Raw genomic sequence first — 16,210 nt, 5'->3', positions numbered from 1 at the left:
CATGATTTGATCATCCAAATCTTGCTAAGGCTACCGGTGAATTCACTTAGAATTTTGCTCTCCACCCAGCACGTTTTGCTCGCACCCTGCAGCCATGTCAATTTTGCCCCTGCGCATGTTAACTAACGCAAGTGTAATACTATGCGTTAGTTAAGTAACGTTGCGTAAGTTAAGATGCGCAAGTGTAAAACTCTACGTGAGTTAACTCACGCATAGGCATGTATGAAAAAAAACACTGCGTGAGTTAACTCACGCATAGTATTACACTTGCGCGAGTTAACTCACGCACTACTGATATATCAGTACAGCATTAAATGTTGTACTGATGTGCATTGAATGCAGTTTGGGTCCAAACCCTAAAATGCTCGTAATTGAACCTAATTACGTCAGTTTAACAATATTATTGGATAATACGACTTGGTGCATCAAAATTACACCAAAACAGCGTTTTTTTTCACAATCACATAATCACACATAACGATCCAAACGGTCCAAATTACACAAATTCGCCGGTAATGACCCGTAATCATTTAAACACACTTAATGACACGTAAACGATCCAAATTACAAATAATTAGAGACAAAGTAAGTAATGCAAGCAATAATTGGTGTGACATAACCGGCCACCAAAAAAATAATTCATTTCATTTAATATATATATAATATTAGTTACATATTGGCCACAAATATACAAATTACATAACCGGCCACCAAAAAATATGTCGGGGTGTAATACCACCAAAAAATAGGACGAACACCAACCGACCTATAACTTTCCTAACCTATTATAACCTATCTAAGAGGTCTAGTGATATTCCTAAATTGTCGTCCTCTTCCATGTCCTCCGTCCATTCAAATTCTTGTTCCTTTTTTTTGCGGGGTGGGAGTATCACCAATCTTGTTGTTCATCCACTCCTTACAACTCGGTGGTAACGGACAACCTTCCTTCAAAATCACATGAAGATAGTGATCGGGAATTAAGCAAAGACACATGATGTTGGAATGTGGATTAAGTGGAGGAGCACTTCGGATTGGGAAATATGTCTCACATACACCACCCGTCGTTTCGTACAAAGTCAATAGAACAACGGGTCTTTTGTAGCAAGAAGCAATAATGTGACCCATATCCGGAGTGGTCATCCACTTATCTGGAGGCGCAACACCAATTGTACGTTTTGGAGGGTATAAACCATTCAAGATTATGTTATAACGCTCCTCCGTGTCATATATCGGCATGTAGTCACTCTTATGATTTCTCAACTCTTGAATAAGTGCATGACGAATCAATACATGATCTTCCTCATCCATCCCCAAGTGCCTAGCTATCACCCGGAATCCACAATGACCATCCCCTTTAACATTCACAATTTCTTCAACAAAAGGCCTCATGATATTTGGAATTTGTGAAATGTATGGGATATTCCAAAACGGTTTTGAAGTGAAGGATGAAGCTTGTGAGCGGGAGTAAGTGCCAAGGCGTGCACCTTTCCTCTTTGGAAGTGACCTCTTTGGTTGTGAAGGTTGAATTGGAATTGGAATTTGGACTTTAAATGGTTTGAAATTAAAGCTTGGTTTGACATCGCCGGAACCTTCGCCGGAACCTTCACCGGAACCTTCTTTTTTGGCCGGTTTCGGTTCAACGCCATCATCCGTGACTTTGTCAACCATCTCCCTAAATATCTATTGAATAAAAAAAATTACAAAGGAAGAAAAAATAAATTACTTGCGGAACAAGCTAACCAAGAACAAAAGTGGCGCAAAAAATTCAAAAAAACATGGCTGCACAGTGGCGTGACTTAAGTCACGCAGCACTTATGCACTTGCGCCAGTTAAGTCGCGCAGCAAGTTAACTTGCGTACCATGCCCTACTCCCTACGAAAAACAGGCGAACCAAGCAGGTAAACCAGCAAAATGAGATGAGTTTAGATGGTACAATACCTGATAATTGATGCTTGATGAGCGTAGAAACTTGCTTCCTGACGATTTGCAATGATTTGGGATGATGATTGACGATTTGCAATGATTTGGGATGATGATTTTGACCCAAAAAATCTCACTTTTTGGGTTTTTGAAGGTGGAGGGAAAGAAAATGGTGGTTGGAGTTCGGACTGATGGGTTTTGTTCAAAAACAGGAACACTGCGTGAGTTAACTTACGCAGCGTGAGTTAACTTGCGTAGCGCATGTTAACTTGCGCAAGGGCAAAATTGGCATGGCTGCAGGGTGCGAGCAAAACGTGCTGGGTGGAGAGCAAAATTCATTCACTTATTAGTCTCAAATGCGTTTGTAAGTCTTGGTTTTCTCTCATCTCTCATGATATCGACTTTGCAAATTCTAACTTTGAACTCACCTCTGCAACACATCCTCGTAGAATTATGCTCATATTAACTCCACCTCTTAAAACTCAATCTATAGATATAGAGCTATCACTTTACGCTTCTGCTTCAATGAACAATAATTTTTTGTGTCCACAATCTTATTTCGATATTGAAATTAAAGGTTCGTGTAGAGGGTTTATACTTTTGCACTTTGGTGCATGCTTCTACCTATGGAATCCATCCATTGGACGTAACAAACAAATACCTTTGTCTCCTAATGATTATATTTTTAATTTAGAGAAAATTGCATTCACCTCCCTTGAGGTTTCTTTAAACAATACATAGACCCCCTCTAGTTTAAAAATGAACATTAACCTCCCTTATTTGTTTGTTTAATTAACATATTCCTCCCTTATATGTTAACACCGTTAGTAAGCAGTTAACTTCTCAGTTGTAATGGAAGCTTGTGTCAGCTACGATGTCTTTGACTATGTTGGTGCCCCGCCTGTGGAAAATTCAGAAAAATTACACAATGGAGAAGAACAATTTAATTATAAATAAATGATGATTATTTATAATGGAAAATGAATCAATCAGCATCCAAAAATCTTTGGATTCATCAAGCTAGAGAAATAGAAAAATGTATGATTCAACAATGATGATTATAACAAAATTAACCTCTCTTGCAACACAAAAACCAAAATACAGTTCCCTTTCATACATTAATTAATAATTGCAAACTGATTAATGTACAAACAGGAAAAAATCACATAAAAACAAACAAAATAAAGGAATTATATCGGAAAATGTAAAACAAAATTAACCCATCGTTTTTTGTGTGTGTGCTGGAAATTGATTTACTGGCCCCAAATACACCATTACTTCAAATCCTTTCTCCAATGAAACTATTCACCACTTACCCTGATTTCTGGTCATTTACAATTTCAAGTTGAATTGAATCAATAAACTTACTTCATTCACCAACATCATTAACATCATCAATATTACTACTCCTTGTCATCGATTGTATTGTATTGTAGTGGAGTTTTGTTGTAATTAAATAAAGTTGAGTTGTTAACAAATAAGCTATCAAACATTTTAGGTTAACAGTTAGTTTAGAGGGGAGGTGAGTGTTTTTTTAAAACTAGAGGGGATATGTGTGTTGTTTAAAGAAACCTCAGGGGAGGTGAGTGTAATTTGCCCTTTAATTTATATGGTTTTGGGTATGATCACGCAACAGATGATTATTTAGTGGTTTCAATTTCCCGTGATCAAATTTCAAACTCAGATGATGTGCTATCTCACTTGTGGCTTTTCTCATTGAGAGCTAATGTGTGGCAGGAAATTGCATGCACAACCCGTTTGCCTTTTTATACTAATGTCTCTTCCTCGGTTCGACAAGTAGAGTCGTTCTTCAATGGGGCTATTCACTGGTTGGCTTTTCGTCATGATATATCTGACCATGTTATTGTTGCCTTTCATTTAACGGAAAGGAAACTTCTAGAGATTCTTCTCCCAGTTGATATTAATTATAATTCCAAAGGTTGTGGTTTTTGGGTATTTAGAGGATTTCTCAGTCTATGGATTTTGAGGGACGATGAAGTTGATATATGGGTGATGAAAGAATACAAAGTGCATTCATCTTGGATTAAAACTCTTGTTCTTCCTATTTATGATGACATTCCCTACTTTTGCCCTTTATCCTATACAAAAAGTGGTGATATTATTGGAACAGATGGTGGTACTGGATTGGTGAAATATAACGACAAAGGAGAGATTCTAGAGCATAACTCCTATTGTGAAGATGCACGTGGATTCCGATTGGCTATGTATACAGAGTCATTGCTTTCGCTCCCCAATGACAAGCTGACAGTGACCAAGCTTAAGAAGACGCACAAACCAGAAGAATAAGGTAGTTAAATACTCTCCTTAATTGATTATGTTTTTTTTTTTGTTGGAATGTGATTTGTAGAATACACTCTTCCTAAGCTGTATCTGAAGATACAATATTGTGTTTCTTGTGCTATCCACTCTCGTGTTGAGGGTCAGATCTCGTACTGATAGGAGTAAGTGTGACCCTCCACAACGTTTCATTAGGTGCAGGGTAATTAACTAACTCTCTTAATGCCTCTTCAACATTTTTGTTTTATTATGATTTATGAACTAGTTTAGCCATTGAATTACCCTAGAAATTGTATATGGAGATTTGTATTAGGCTATTAGTGATAATGGAACTAAGATTAGACTCTAATCTAATAAAAATAGGTTGCGCATGTACCATTCCTGGAACATGGCTATACAAATGCGAGCATACTAATAATTTTGACACTTGAAACTTGTTTTCTTATATACCTTATGCACTGCTGCGTCAATTCAGTGTTGTCAAATAATGTTGCACTATAGCATGACAGAATTTGAACAAATCACTATTGTTACACGATCCACAATTTAGGCTAATGTATTGTCAAATAGTCGTTATTGTGACACTATAGCACAGTTTCATACCGGAATTTGAAACAAAACACTATTTTCCGTGATCTGCATTTGACCACAGTGTCAGTTGCACATTATTTTGTAGATTGTAGATGTAAGTTTATTTCATGCCTTTTCAATGTTATAGTCTGTCATCCAAAATGTGAAAGTGAAGGCTTGTTAATGAATAGGATGGCTGTCTAATGTTGATTACTTTCCCTTTACCAAATCCTAGACTTGTTCATATACCTGTTATAGTTTGATATTGATATTGATATTGTGGCATTTAAGTGTGTATTAAAGTGGCCAATTCACTTTAGTTTGCTTTACATACCGTGTGTTTGGCTGATTAAATTACCCCATCCTCTTGTGAACTAAAGATAGGCTTAACTCTCATCCTCTCAACCAAACAAAATATCTAATCAAGTCCCTCTAGTTTAATGAAAGTCTGGATTCAGTGGTGTGAAATTGTTTATCAGTCTATTTATTTATATTTTGCTGTTTATTTTAGTTGTTGGTGTTTAACAAATTTGTTTATTTCTTTTTTAAAGGATGATGCGCCAAGGCCCGGTCAGCCTGGTCAAGCCCCCTGCCCTGCTGTAGCCGGAGGAGCTCCTGTCCGTACCTAAAAGCAATTTTAAAATGTTTTTGTACTGTTGGATCAGTGTTATGTCACAAAACTCAACTTCTTTTTCTTGTTTTTGAAAATTTTGGATTCAAGTAGACAAAAGGATATTGTCGTCGATTTGCTTGCTTCAGTTCTCATGTCATTAATATTTGATGGTTTTGATGAAATTGTGTGAATCCTAGCTTTTCAACTATATTATGAATCTCACAACTTTATATCACCTTTATCAATTGAATGGTATGACTATTGACATTGCTTCCTTCTCGTGAGCTTCTCATTTTGATAAGATTCAGTGGAGGCAAAGCTCACTTCATTAAAGTTATGAATGTCTGATAAAGTGGAACTAAGAATTTTACTGAAATATTTATTAACTCATGAAATTTAAGTGTTTATGTACTTTCTCAAATTTTCGTTGACACGTGTTCGCGATGGAGTTGGGATACAAATTTTCGCTACACTTAGCATTTCCCTTTTCATATTTCATTTTGAATGCCCTAAGGGCACCTGTTCATTCTCTCTGTGTCAATTGGATCAGTAAACTTTTCTCTTATTAACATATGTTCAATTCTAATTTTGACCACCATATCCAGTTCTTCGATTTCTTGTATTGTGTAGGAAAGAGATTAAACATCAATTATTTTTCTTCTTAATTGTGTTTAACACGGTTAAATAGTTTGAATATATCCAAACTGCAATATTTTTTTAGTGTCTCCTAATAGTATAATTTGTAGTGAATAGTGATAGTGATAAACTCCCCTCACACTCAAGGTACGCCATAACGATTACTCCTTCTAGTGCATAGTGGGATGTAGAAACATGAAAATCAATAATTTCATCTTCTATATCAATTAGAAAAATGAGTAAAAGGAGATTAGCAATTGTAAATGTTTTGGTAAGAACAATGGTAATTTTGACCATTCATGATATGTCTTGCTCATTATATCTATATCTATATTATATATAAAAGAGAATACATGAGTTTGAATTGACTTTTTCCTTTTGTATTTTACCCTTCATTGAAATTATTAATTTACTATTTTTCTTTTTATAAATTACTTAAATTATTAATTAAAAGACTAAATTTCATTAAAATAAGAACTAACCCACCACAATATGAACAATAATATACACCATGGCTTCATTGGCGACATTGCGTTATCCAATTAAGGTTAAGGACAAAACCCCTAATCCGATTCAAATCACCGCGGAACACATTCTTCGAGAAGCTAGGGTTCACCAAGAGTCTCAAATCCATCCTCTAAACAACAACAAAAAAAAATCAAAAACTAAACACATAGCAAACTACAAATAACCAAAAACAATAATACTAAAACTAGTACATGTAATTTTGGACACACGCGCGCGTGCACGCACGCAGGCGCACATGTACATTTAATTGGTGTAAAATTTTGAAAATCAAATGTGATCGGATTTTGTAAAAAATATCGGCTAAACAATTGGATAAATCTATATGAAAAGTGATTGGTGGTGTTACATAAAGTGACCAATCTTCTTGGCTACCCAATTCATAAATGCAAAATAGTGTTTGAGAATTGTCTGAGACGTATACACCCTCCGATCACTAAGAAAAATGGTCATGTTAACTTGTGCCCTTAGGGCACATGTTAAGCATTAAATTTCTTGCCACTAATGGTAAATATTAAATGAAAAAAGTTAATATTAAATTTTTTAAGCAATAAATTAACACAATTTCCGATACATAATTTCTATTAGTGGAATACTTAACATGTGCCCTAAGGGCACAAATTAACATTTCCCTTTAAAAAATATAAAATGCATAATAACGGAGTATAATCCATCCAAATCAGATCAATAAGTTGAAGACCAATAGATGCAATTTTAAAGCACACTAGTTGTCCTCTGTTGTGGGCCAATAGAAGCAATATTGACCTGTTCAATTTTAAACCATATTAAAATATCTAATCATTCGAAAATACCCTTATGCAAAACAGAGTACTCTGCTCCACTCTAAGCCCTTGATTCCACCATGACCGGTTTTGCAAATTTCCATGTATCAAGTTTTCATTTTAACTCCATGTAAAAGGACAATTCCCTTAAAAATAGGTCTAATATTATATTGGATAAAGTTAAACTTCAAAATATTTTCATTAGAACATTGTCTAGTTAAGTTGCTTGAAGCACAAGCATTGTAACAAACTCTAGATCTTATTTGCTAACTTCATAACAAACTAAAACAAATTGTGAATAATCAACCAATCATGATTATCACTAATCTAAACTTGAATTATCAACTAAACTAACACAACATACTATTGATAACCAAGGAGAATCATCAGAAAATCAAATTTGTGCAGAAGATCATAGAGATGGAGGACAGTGGACTTAAACCAATTGCATTTGCATATAGAAAAACACATTAGTCTCGAAGAATCGATAAAGTCAGCTTTGCAAGCTCTCCAGAATAATGAAATAAAGATGAAATTAGTCTCGAATGATAACTTGGAATAGAAGTTTCGACAAAGCCATTGCAATGGGAAGCTTCTGCGCTGAAGACAAGCTAGTCTAACAAGGCTAGTCTTTTCAAGCTAGTCTAATAATGAGTAAACTTAAGCATTGCCATAAACTTACAGAACCAGAACCAGAACCAGAACCCAAATGGCTGAGCTTACAGAGAAGAACTAGACATCGTCGACGGTCACCAAGACGACGGTGGCGGTGCCGGAGGTCACCGTCAACGTCGACGATGTTCCACAATATGTTTATATTGTACTCTGCGTCCTCCTCATTCTTTGGGGGATATACTTCCTTTGGAGGAAGTGTTTCCCCCACCAACCACCACCAGCAGCAGCTTCGGCGGAGCAAGAGATGGCGGAAGTTCCCGCCGCCGCTTGATGATATATAGAAGTTTTATGATATAAGTGTTTTATACTTCTATGTAATTTAAATTTAATGATATACTATAGCAGATGACTGTATTTCTGATGAATGAATATATCAATAGTATATATATAAAACAAGGTTTTTTATGCCACGTGTCACTTCCACGTTTATTCTTAATATTTTTATTATTTTTTCTATATTTTATTTGACATAAATATCTCAACAAACTTTTGATTTTATCCACTAAATATTTTATTTAATTTTATATTTAATTTCTAATATTTTATGTAGCCAAAATATCTCAACAAACTATATATAATACTTTCAATACTATCCATTAAATTTTTTTTTCTTTCTTTTTTTAAGGAAAAGAAGTTTCAATTAGTTACTATCTAATCTTTTCACACCATATTATTCAATTAGTTTTTTTTTTTTTCAATCAAAATACGATTATATTAACTCATTAAGTCTTGAAAGTACAAAGAGGAAATTGCTACAGGCACCTCCTCCATCCAAACCATATTGGGCTCGGAATGGGATAAATGGGCCAATTGATTAGCAACTTTGTTACCATCCCTAGGGGTAAACCGAAACTGACAAATGTCAAAAAATAACTTGATGTTGAGGATTTCCTGGATCATAAGACCCAGATAAGATCTATCTTGGACACTATCTTCTTTCACCATTCTCATTAAACGCTCGTTGTCTCCTTCAAACATGACCTTCCGAAAAGCACAATCTCTGGCAAATCTAAGACCAGTTAACAACGCATAAGCTTCTGCTTCAATCACTGTATCATTACCAGCCATTTTCCAAGTGCTAGCCGCCATGACCAATCCTTCCTCATCCCGAATAATAACTCCCAAACCCCAGCTTCCTTTTTCCTGCATGTTTGCGTCAACATTTACCTTAACCATCCCAGTCGGCGGTCTCGACCATCTGGAATTGCTGTGCGGGTTGTGAGGAGCTGCGTGAGACGAGCCAGATCGAGCTTGAGGCGAAGAACCAGGGAGATTTGCTTGCTGATACTCTGTGATGCAGTTCGAAGCTCTCTGAATGATGTCCAACTCAGGTACCATTTGTTCCTCAAAAATACTAAGATTCCGAGCATGCCATAGATTATAAATAATAGCTGCTATTTGGATGATAATGCTTTCCTCGTAGCGAAGTACAACATCGTATAACCAGTCTATGAAATTTGGATTAGGAATATTTGCAAAATTTAAGGATAAGTTAGATCCAAACCAAACTTTGCTAGAGCTGGGACAGGTCATAAACAGATGAGTAATAGTCTCAATTTTTGTATGACATCTGGGGCATAGGTTGTAACACTTAATCCCCCTTTCACCTAAGGCGCTTCTAACTGGAAGAGAATTGTTTAAAATTCTCCAGAGAAGGACCTTGTGTCTAGGAATAGTGTGAATAGCCCATAGTTTCTTCCAAAGTAGGATTTCCTCACTGCTAGGTGAAGGGGAAAGGGAGTTTTGAGATTGCCATGTCTTAATGGTAATGTAACTGCTCCTAACAGTATAATTTCCAGTGGGATCATGCATCCACATGAGGGAGTCAGGTTTAGATGTGTTGATAATGGGGATTTGATTAATTTGTTCTCTATCAATGCTGAGAAATTGTCCATCCACAGTCTCTGTAGCCCAACTAGGACCCTCTATGTTTAATAGATCCTTCACCCTGTTGACTGAATGGTGAGCCTCTTTTGTAGTCAGAACCTTGTAATTTTTATAAGTGGGAATCCAGTTGTCTTCCCAAATGTTAATAGAACCTCCATCTCCAATCCTCCAACAACTACCTTTGTTGATTACCCAGATTGAGCCTTGAATACTTCTCCAGGCATAGCTGGGGTTATTTCCTGCTTTAGCTTGTAAAATATATTTATGGGGAAAATACTTGGCTTTGAAACATCTAGCAATGAGGGAGTCTGAGTTAGTGTGAAAGCGCCACACCTGTTTAGCCAACATTGCCATATTGAAATCCTTGAGAGTTTTAAATCCCATCCCTCCAGAGTGTTTTGATCTGAACAGCTTTTCCTTGGACACCCAATGCATCGTTCTCTTGGATCATGTGGTCCCCCACCAAAAGGAGCAGATGGCCTTTTCAATTTTAGTACACAAACCTTTAGGGAGCATAAAACAGCTCATGTAGTATGTAAGAATAGCCTGTGCCACAGCCCTGATGAGGACACCCCTCCCTTCAAAGGAAAGGTTTTTTTCCTTCCACCCCTTGAGTTTCTTCCATACTCTATCCATAAGGAAATGAAAGTCTTGCTCCTTAGATCTGCCAAACTGAGTGGGCATGCCTAAATACTTCTGGATGCATTCACTGATTTTGACAGGAAGATGTTATTGAAACTGCTTCTTGAAGTCTTGAGATATATTAGGACTGAAAACCATCTCAGACTTGTCCAAATTAATTTTTTGGCCAGAAATAGCTTGATAGGTTTGAAGAATCTCCATAATAGCTTTGGCCTCCTCTGTTCTGGCTTTACAAAACAAAATGTTGTCATCAGCATAAAGCAAATGGGATATGGCAGGAGCATTAGTAGCTATGGATATACCCTGAATCTTTCCCTCCTTTTGGGCAGTCTCAATCATGCCAGAGAGGACCTCTGCACAAATAATATACAGATAAGGAGACAAGGGGTCTCCTTGTCTGAGTCCTCTAGAGGGAAGGAAATTTTCAGTGGGTTGACCATTAATGAGAATGGAAAAAGAGACAGTTTTAATACTTTCCATAATAGTAAATATCATATTATTAGGAAATCCCATAGCCTTAAGAGTAAGTTCTATGAAGTCCCATTCAAGACTATCATAAGCCTTAGCAATATCTAATTTAATTCCAACATGTCCATTATTCTTCTTCCTGGGTTTTTTAATATAATGAAATGTTTCAAATACTATCAAAGAGTTGTCAGTAATAAGCCTCCCAGGAAGAAAGGCACTTTGGAATTCCTTTATGATATTAGGCAAAATTTTCTTAATTCTATTAGCTATGGTTTTAGTAACAATCTTAAGAATGACATTACACAAGCTAATAGGTCTGAAATCTGAAGGGAAATTAGGAGCATTCAGCTTAGGAATCAGGCATATCATAGTGTGATTAATACTAGTAATGTCACCTTTGTTATTCAGAATGTTAAGCACAAATTCTAAGATATCAGTCCCAATTATATCCCAGTATTTTTGATAAAACAGAGCTGTGATTCCATCAGGTCCAGGAGCAGAATTACTCTTCATGGACTTGATGGTGTCATAGACTTCTGAAGCTGTAAAAACTTTTTCCAGGAAATCATAATCTTGGGTGGAAACCCTATTTTTTACTACTAAGAAACAATCAGGGCTGATGTTAGGTTTGGTGCTTGAGAAAATTTGATTAAAATAGTCTAAAAAAGTAGAATGAATGTGAGGACTGTCCTTCCAAGAGTGCCCATTAAGATCTGTGATACTGTAGATGTAATTCTTTCTCTTTCTTTGACTAGCTTTGAAGTGAAAATACTTAGTATTCAGGTCCCCCTGCTGAAGCCAGTGTACTTTGGCTCTTTGAGCCCACCAGGTTTCTTCCTGCTTAAGTAATTCATCCAGGGACTGCTCTAGCTTTTTAATTTCCTGTATGTCCTCTTGAGTTGGAATCAGCTATTTTAAGGAGTCAAAGGGTGTTCTGTTGAGATTTAATTTTGAGAGGTATATCTCCAAATTTTTCTTTGCCCCAAAGAGTGATCTGATCAAGTGAGTGTCTGAGCTTCATAATACTGTTTCCTCTGCACTCCCCCCCCCCCCAAGCTGCCTTGATAACTGATGAGCTTTCCTTGTCTTGAGCCCAAATGTGCTCAAACCTTTGAGCTTGAATTTTTTTGTATTGATTCCTAATATTCCTGACTTCATCAAACTCAAGCAGAATAGGATTGTGATCAGAGGTGTATCTGAGAAGATGCTTGTTTAAGTAGCTAGGAAAAAAGGAAATCCAATTAGTATTAGCCAAAAATCTGTCTAGTCTTTCTTTGATGTGGAATTATTAGTTTGATTATTAGCCCAGGTGAACTTAGATCCTTGGTATCCTAAATCATATAGGTCACAAGTATTAAGGGTCTCATTGAAGAGTTTAGTTAACTTATAATCCAAGTTATTTCCTCCCATTTTTTCAGAACTTTTGAGAATAAGATTGAAATCTCCAAAAAGGAGCCATTTGGCACCAATCCTTTGATTGTACAGATTAGAAATCATATTGCAAGTGAGATGTTTTTTGGAATTATAAGGATAACCATACAATCCTGTAGCATACCAAGAAGTATTAAAATTACTAGAAGTAATATAGGCATCAATCATCATTTTATTACTTTGAATAATATCTATTTGAATTACATCTGACCAAAGCATGGCTAGCCCCCCGATCTATGCCCTTTATTAATATTGCAATCAACTAAAAACATATTAGACAAAGGACCACACAGAAAATTCAACTTAACTTTGGGATCTGACTCTTTTAACCTAGTCTCCATAAGAAAAACAATATCAGGATTTTGCTTTCTGATGAGCTTTTTCAGAGCTCTAACTGCAGAGGGTCTTCCTAACCCTCTGCAGTTCCAAGATAGGACCCTCATGGTAGCTGGCTGGCCTTGTTAACAAGGCCTGCCATGTAGTTTGTCTGAGTATCCAGTTGTGCTTCCTTGGACTCTATCATGTCTTGCTTCCTTTTATAGAGGTTTTGTTTGATTTCCATAGCCTGATTCTGATCTGAAGAGCTTGACTTTATTCCTGAGTGACTGAGAATTTGCATCTTATTCCTTCCTTCCTGAGTATTATAGAGTTTTGTTGATGGTTGTCCAGGGCTGTATGTAGAGCTATTTTGTCCAATCTGCTGTTCTCCTTGCTTATTTAGATTTATTGCTGCCATTTTGCTCAAGAGGCTTTTAGGTATAGGGCTGAAAGGACCTCCACTGATAGATTTGAGGGGATTGCTACTGAAGGATTTTTCAGCCCTTTCAATGATTCTCCTACCATAAGTTCTTGTTCTCAACCATGCTCCTCTAGGATTTGTGCCTCCTTCATATGGAATATGTGGATTTTTGCAGTTTTCAATGTTGTGTCCCACAAGCCCACAACCAAAACAGAACATTGGCAAATTTTGATACCTGAAGTCAATCCATGTTATTCCATCTGTGCCATTCCCAATGTACATTCCTGCCCTAATTGGATGGGCAATGTCAAATAGAATCTTAACCTTTACAGACTTAGCACTTTCAGGAAATTCATATAGCCCAACATCCAAAACTGTTCCAATCTGGCCTCCCATCTCTTTTCCCATAATGATAGATTGACAATGAAGGGGTAAACCCCAAAACTGGATCCAGAGTGGCACGTGAGAAAAGTCCAAATCTTTAATATCCACACTACGGTTCCAATGATGCAATATCATCCAACAATTTCTGATAGTCCAAGGGCTTCCCTTAATGATTCTCTGTAGATCCTCTTCCCTATCCATTTTGATCTGAAGTTTTTCCCCCTCCAATTCAGTGATTTTAAGACCCAAGGGGTTGCACCATATGCCTGCTAGAGTATTGTGTAAAACTTGCGAAGAAATAGATTTATCAGAAAGGATTTTACCAATAAGACTGTTGTTGCATAATTTGATACTATCTTGAACATGAACTTCCTCATAGTAGAAAAAAGGATCTTCATATGATTCTTCTGGGTTTTCTTCTGATTGCTGTTGTTCTTGATTTTCAACAGGTGATGAAGCATCTTGGAAATGGGAATGATGTGCTCCACTTGGACCTGCTTCAGTGAATTGGAAACTTTCCTGGAAAGAACCACCTTGTAATGGAGAAACTGTTTTATCTTGGTTTTCGGGTGTCAAACATTGATTACGTTTGAACCTTTTAAACTGGTGATATCTTATTTTTTCTTGGGAAGGGAAAAAGTAAGCAAAACCCTTGAGAATCGAGGTCCGGGAGTTGTTTTCGCTACGGGAAGGTGTTAGGCACCCATAACGACTATAGTATCCTATAGGAACCGTCTTTAATTTCTACGCGCGCGCTTTATTTTTAAATGCTATTTTGAAAGTGATTATTAAACCTAAGAGTTTCTAAGTGAAGAATTGGAGGGAGAAGGATGTGTTTGAATTTTTATTTTAATTGAATTGAAGGAATTTTGTTCCTTGCCTACGTACCCGTTTAAGGGATCAAATCCACCGTAGTTCTCTTCCAAAAAATGTTTTTTTGTTTTTGTTGGTTGATTTTAAGTTTGAAAATTGGAGTTTGAAGAATAGAAAGAGGCCTCAAGGGCATGAGATTGTAAAAAGTGGGGTTGGATTAGTCATTTGCAAAAGAAGTCAAATATGATTATTTTCATTGAATTTTTGATTAAGAAAATAAAAGGAAAATTCAATGGGGTTTTGGACCCCAAGGTTTATTTGGAAAATGGTTTGAGTGATGTTGTTCACATTTTTTTTTGGGAAAATTGATTTTTCTAAGTATAAAGCCTAAACATTCATCTAAACATACAATCCTAAACATACATCTAAACATGCATATTCTAGCTATATATCTAAAGTGAAGTGTGTGCATGTGTCGGTGCTTGTGTCGGTGTACATTATTAGAGTCCATTGTCCTTATTACATCATTGGCCTAGATACATTCTATGGTCTTGCAAGAAATTAAAAGCATAGGAAAAATATTACAAAATTCCTAGGCATTACATTCTAAACTTGTCATGAATCCTAAAGTGTAGAAAAATAAAAGAATGAAGATGTGAGATGGGAAATGAAATGCTCATGATGTATGAAACACAATAGAGGAAGTGATTAGTAATATAAGGCATAGAAAGAAAAGATATAAGCAAGTAAAGCTATTATAACCAAAAGGAGGAAAAGAATGGATATGAAATAAGCAAAAGTAGTGTAAAATAGACCTAGAATTCTTCATCAAGGCAAGGCTTAACTATGACCAATAATTCCCATGGTTCAACACATTTTCAAGATATGAAATCCAAGTCTAAAAAAATGAGAATCCAAGAGTCATAGTAAGCCTCACATTTTAATGTGAACTTAGACCTATTTTACACTACTTATTCACCAACATTACTTGCAAAGCAAGCAAGTAAACCACATATGCACATGATCAGCACAAAATACATTCAAGTTATGGTAAATTCTTCACAAAAACACACATCATGAATCACACATGCACATCAAGAGTTAGAAACAAAAATTAAGCCAATTTCCACCAATTTTGACATGAAATGCAAGAAATAACACAAGAAACTATCTTAATATTTTTAACAGGTTTTTCAGTATAAAATCAACACAAAATCATCACAAAAATATTAAGAAGGCTTTATAAATTCTGCTAGGACTTTCTAAAACATTTTTAGGCATGCCAGGGGTACAAGTATCAAAGACTGCGTGGGAAATAGCAAGAAAAATAAAAAAAACGTTAACAAGAAGCCCAAACCCAAAGTCCAAAAGGTCTGGATCACAGGTGAGGTTCAGGAGCCGTCAGATTGATCCATATGGATCAAAGCAGGATCTGACGGTGGAGAGAGGAAGAGGACGAACCAATCCTGAACCGGACCGGTCCAAACGCCTATAAAAGGCCAAGGACACCGGTCCAATTCATTTCCTTCCTCCCTTTCTCTCTCTACCTCCACTCCTTCTCTCTCTAAAGGCTCCTGAGCTCTGCAACTTGCAGGCCGGAGAAGACGACCGGAGTTTTCTCCGACGCGGTGGCTGGCGTTAGCGCCGCCACGCCGGAGCTGAAACTTCAGTGTTTCTTGAAATTTTTTATGTTATTAGGTCGTCCTCTTCGTCCTAAGTCCAGAAATGGCATTCGTTTTCTCCAGAACCTAATGGATCGTCCTAGATCTACGTTTAAACTTTACGGTTTTGGCTTTTTGGAACTTCTTCAAAACTTTTGATGCGAAA

The 16,210-nt window shown here is 36.5% G+C and overlaps 2 protein-coding genes across 2 annotated transcripts; one reads left to right on the top strand and one right to left on the bottom strand.

The window, feature by feature from the left end:
* Window positions 1-852: 852 nt before the first annotated feature.
* On the bottom strand, window positions 853-1,668 carry LOC146925336 (uncharacterized). The gene has a single exon (XM_085711960.1). It carries the CDS (start codon window positions 1,666-1,668, stop codon window positions 853-855), a length of 816 nt encoding a protein of 271 aa, XP_085568086.1.
* Window positions 1,669-1,860: 192 nt separating this feature from the next.
* On the top strand, window positions 1,861-5,533 carry LOC146925335 (F-box/kelch-repeat protein At3g06240-like). Its single transcript, XM_085711959.1, has 3 exons — window positions 1,861-1,898; window positions 3,489-4,228; window positions 5,340-5,533. The coding sequence occupies exons 1-2, from the start codon at window positions 1,861-1,863 to the stop codon at window positions 4,225-4,227; spliced, it is 777 nt and encodes a 258-aa protein (XP_085568085.1). The 3' UTR covers window position 4,228; window positions 5,340-5,533.
* Window positions 5,534-16,210: the final 10,677 nt, after the last annotated feature.

The sequence above is a fragment of the Medicago sativa genome, chromosome 5 (genome assembly GCF_051527215.1).
Source record: "Medicago sativa cultivar Bolivia chromosome 5, Bolivia_mono, whole genome shotgun sequence".
Classification (NCBI taxonomy): domain Eukaryota; kingdom Viridiplantae; phylum Streptophyta; class Magnoliopsida; order Fabales; family Fabaceae; genus Medicago; species Medicago sativa.
Note: the sequence above shows the minus strand (reverse complement) of the source record. Positions and strands in the feature narration are given on the sequence as shown.

What these genes read in the sequence shown, in the direction of transcription:
- LOC146925336 (XM_085711960.1), bottom strand. Translation starts at nt 1,668, where the DNA reads ATGGTTGACAAAGTCACGGATGATGGCGTTGAACCGAAACCGGCCAAA.
- LOC146925335 (XM_085711959.1), top strand. Translation starts at nt 1,861, where the DNA reads ATGCCCTACTCCCTACGAAAAACAGGCGAACCAAGCAG. An exon ending in AAAACAGGCGAACCAAGCAG is followed by an intron (nt 1,899 to 3,488) that starts GTAAACCAGCAA and finishes TGTTGTTTAAAG; the next exon opens with AAACCTCAGGGGAGGTGAGT.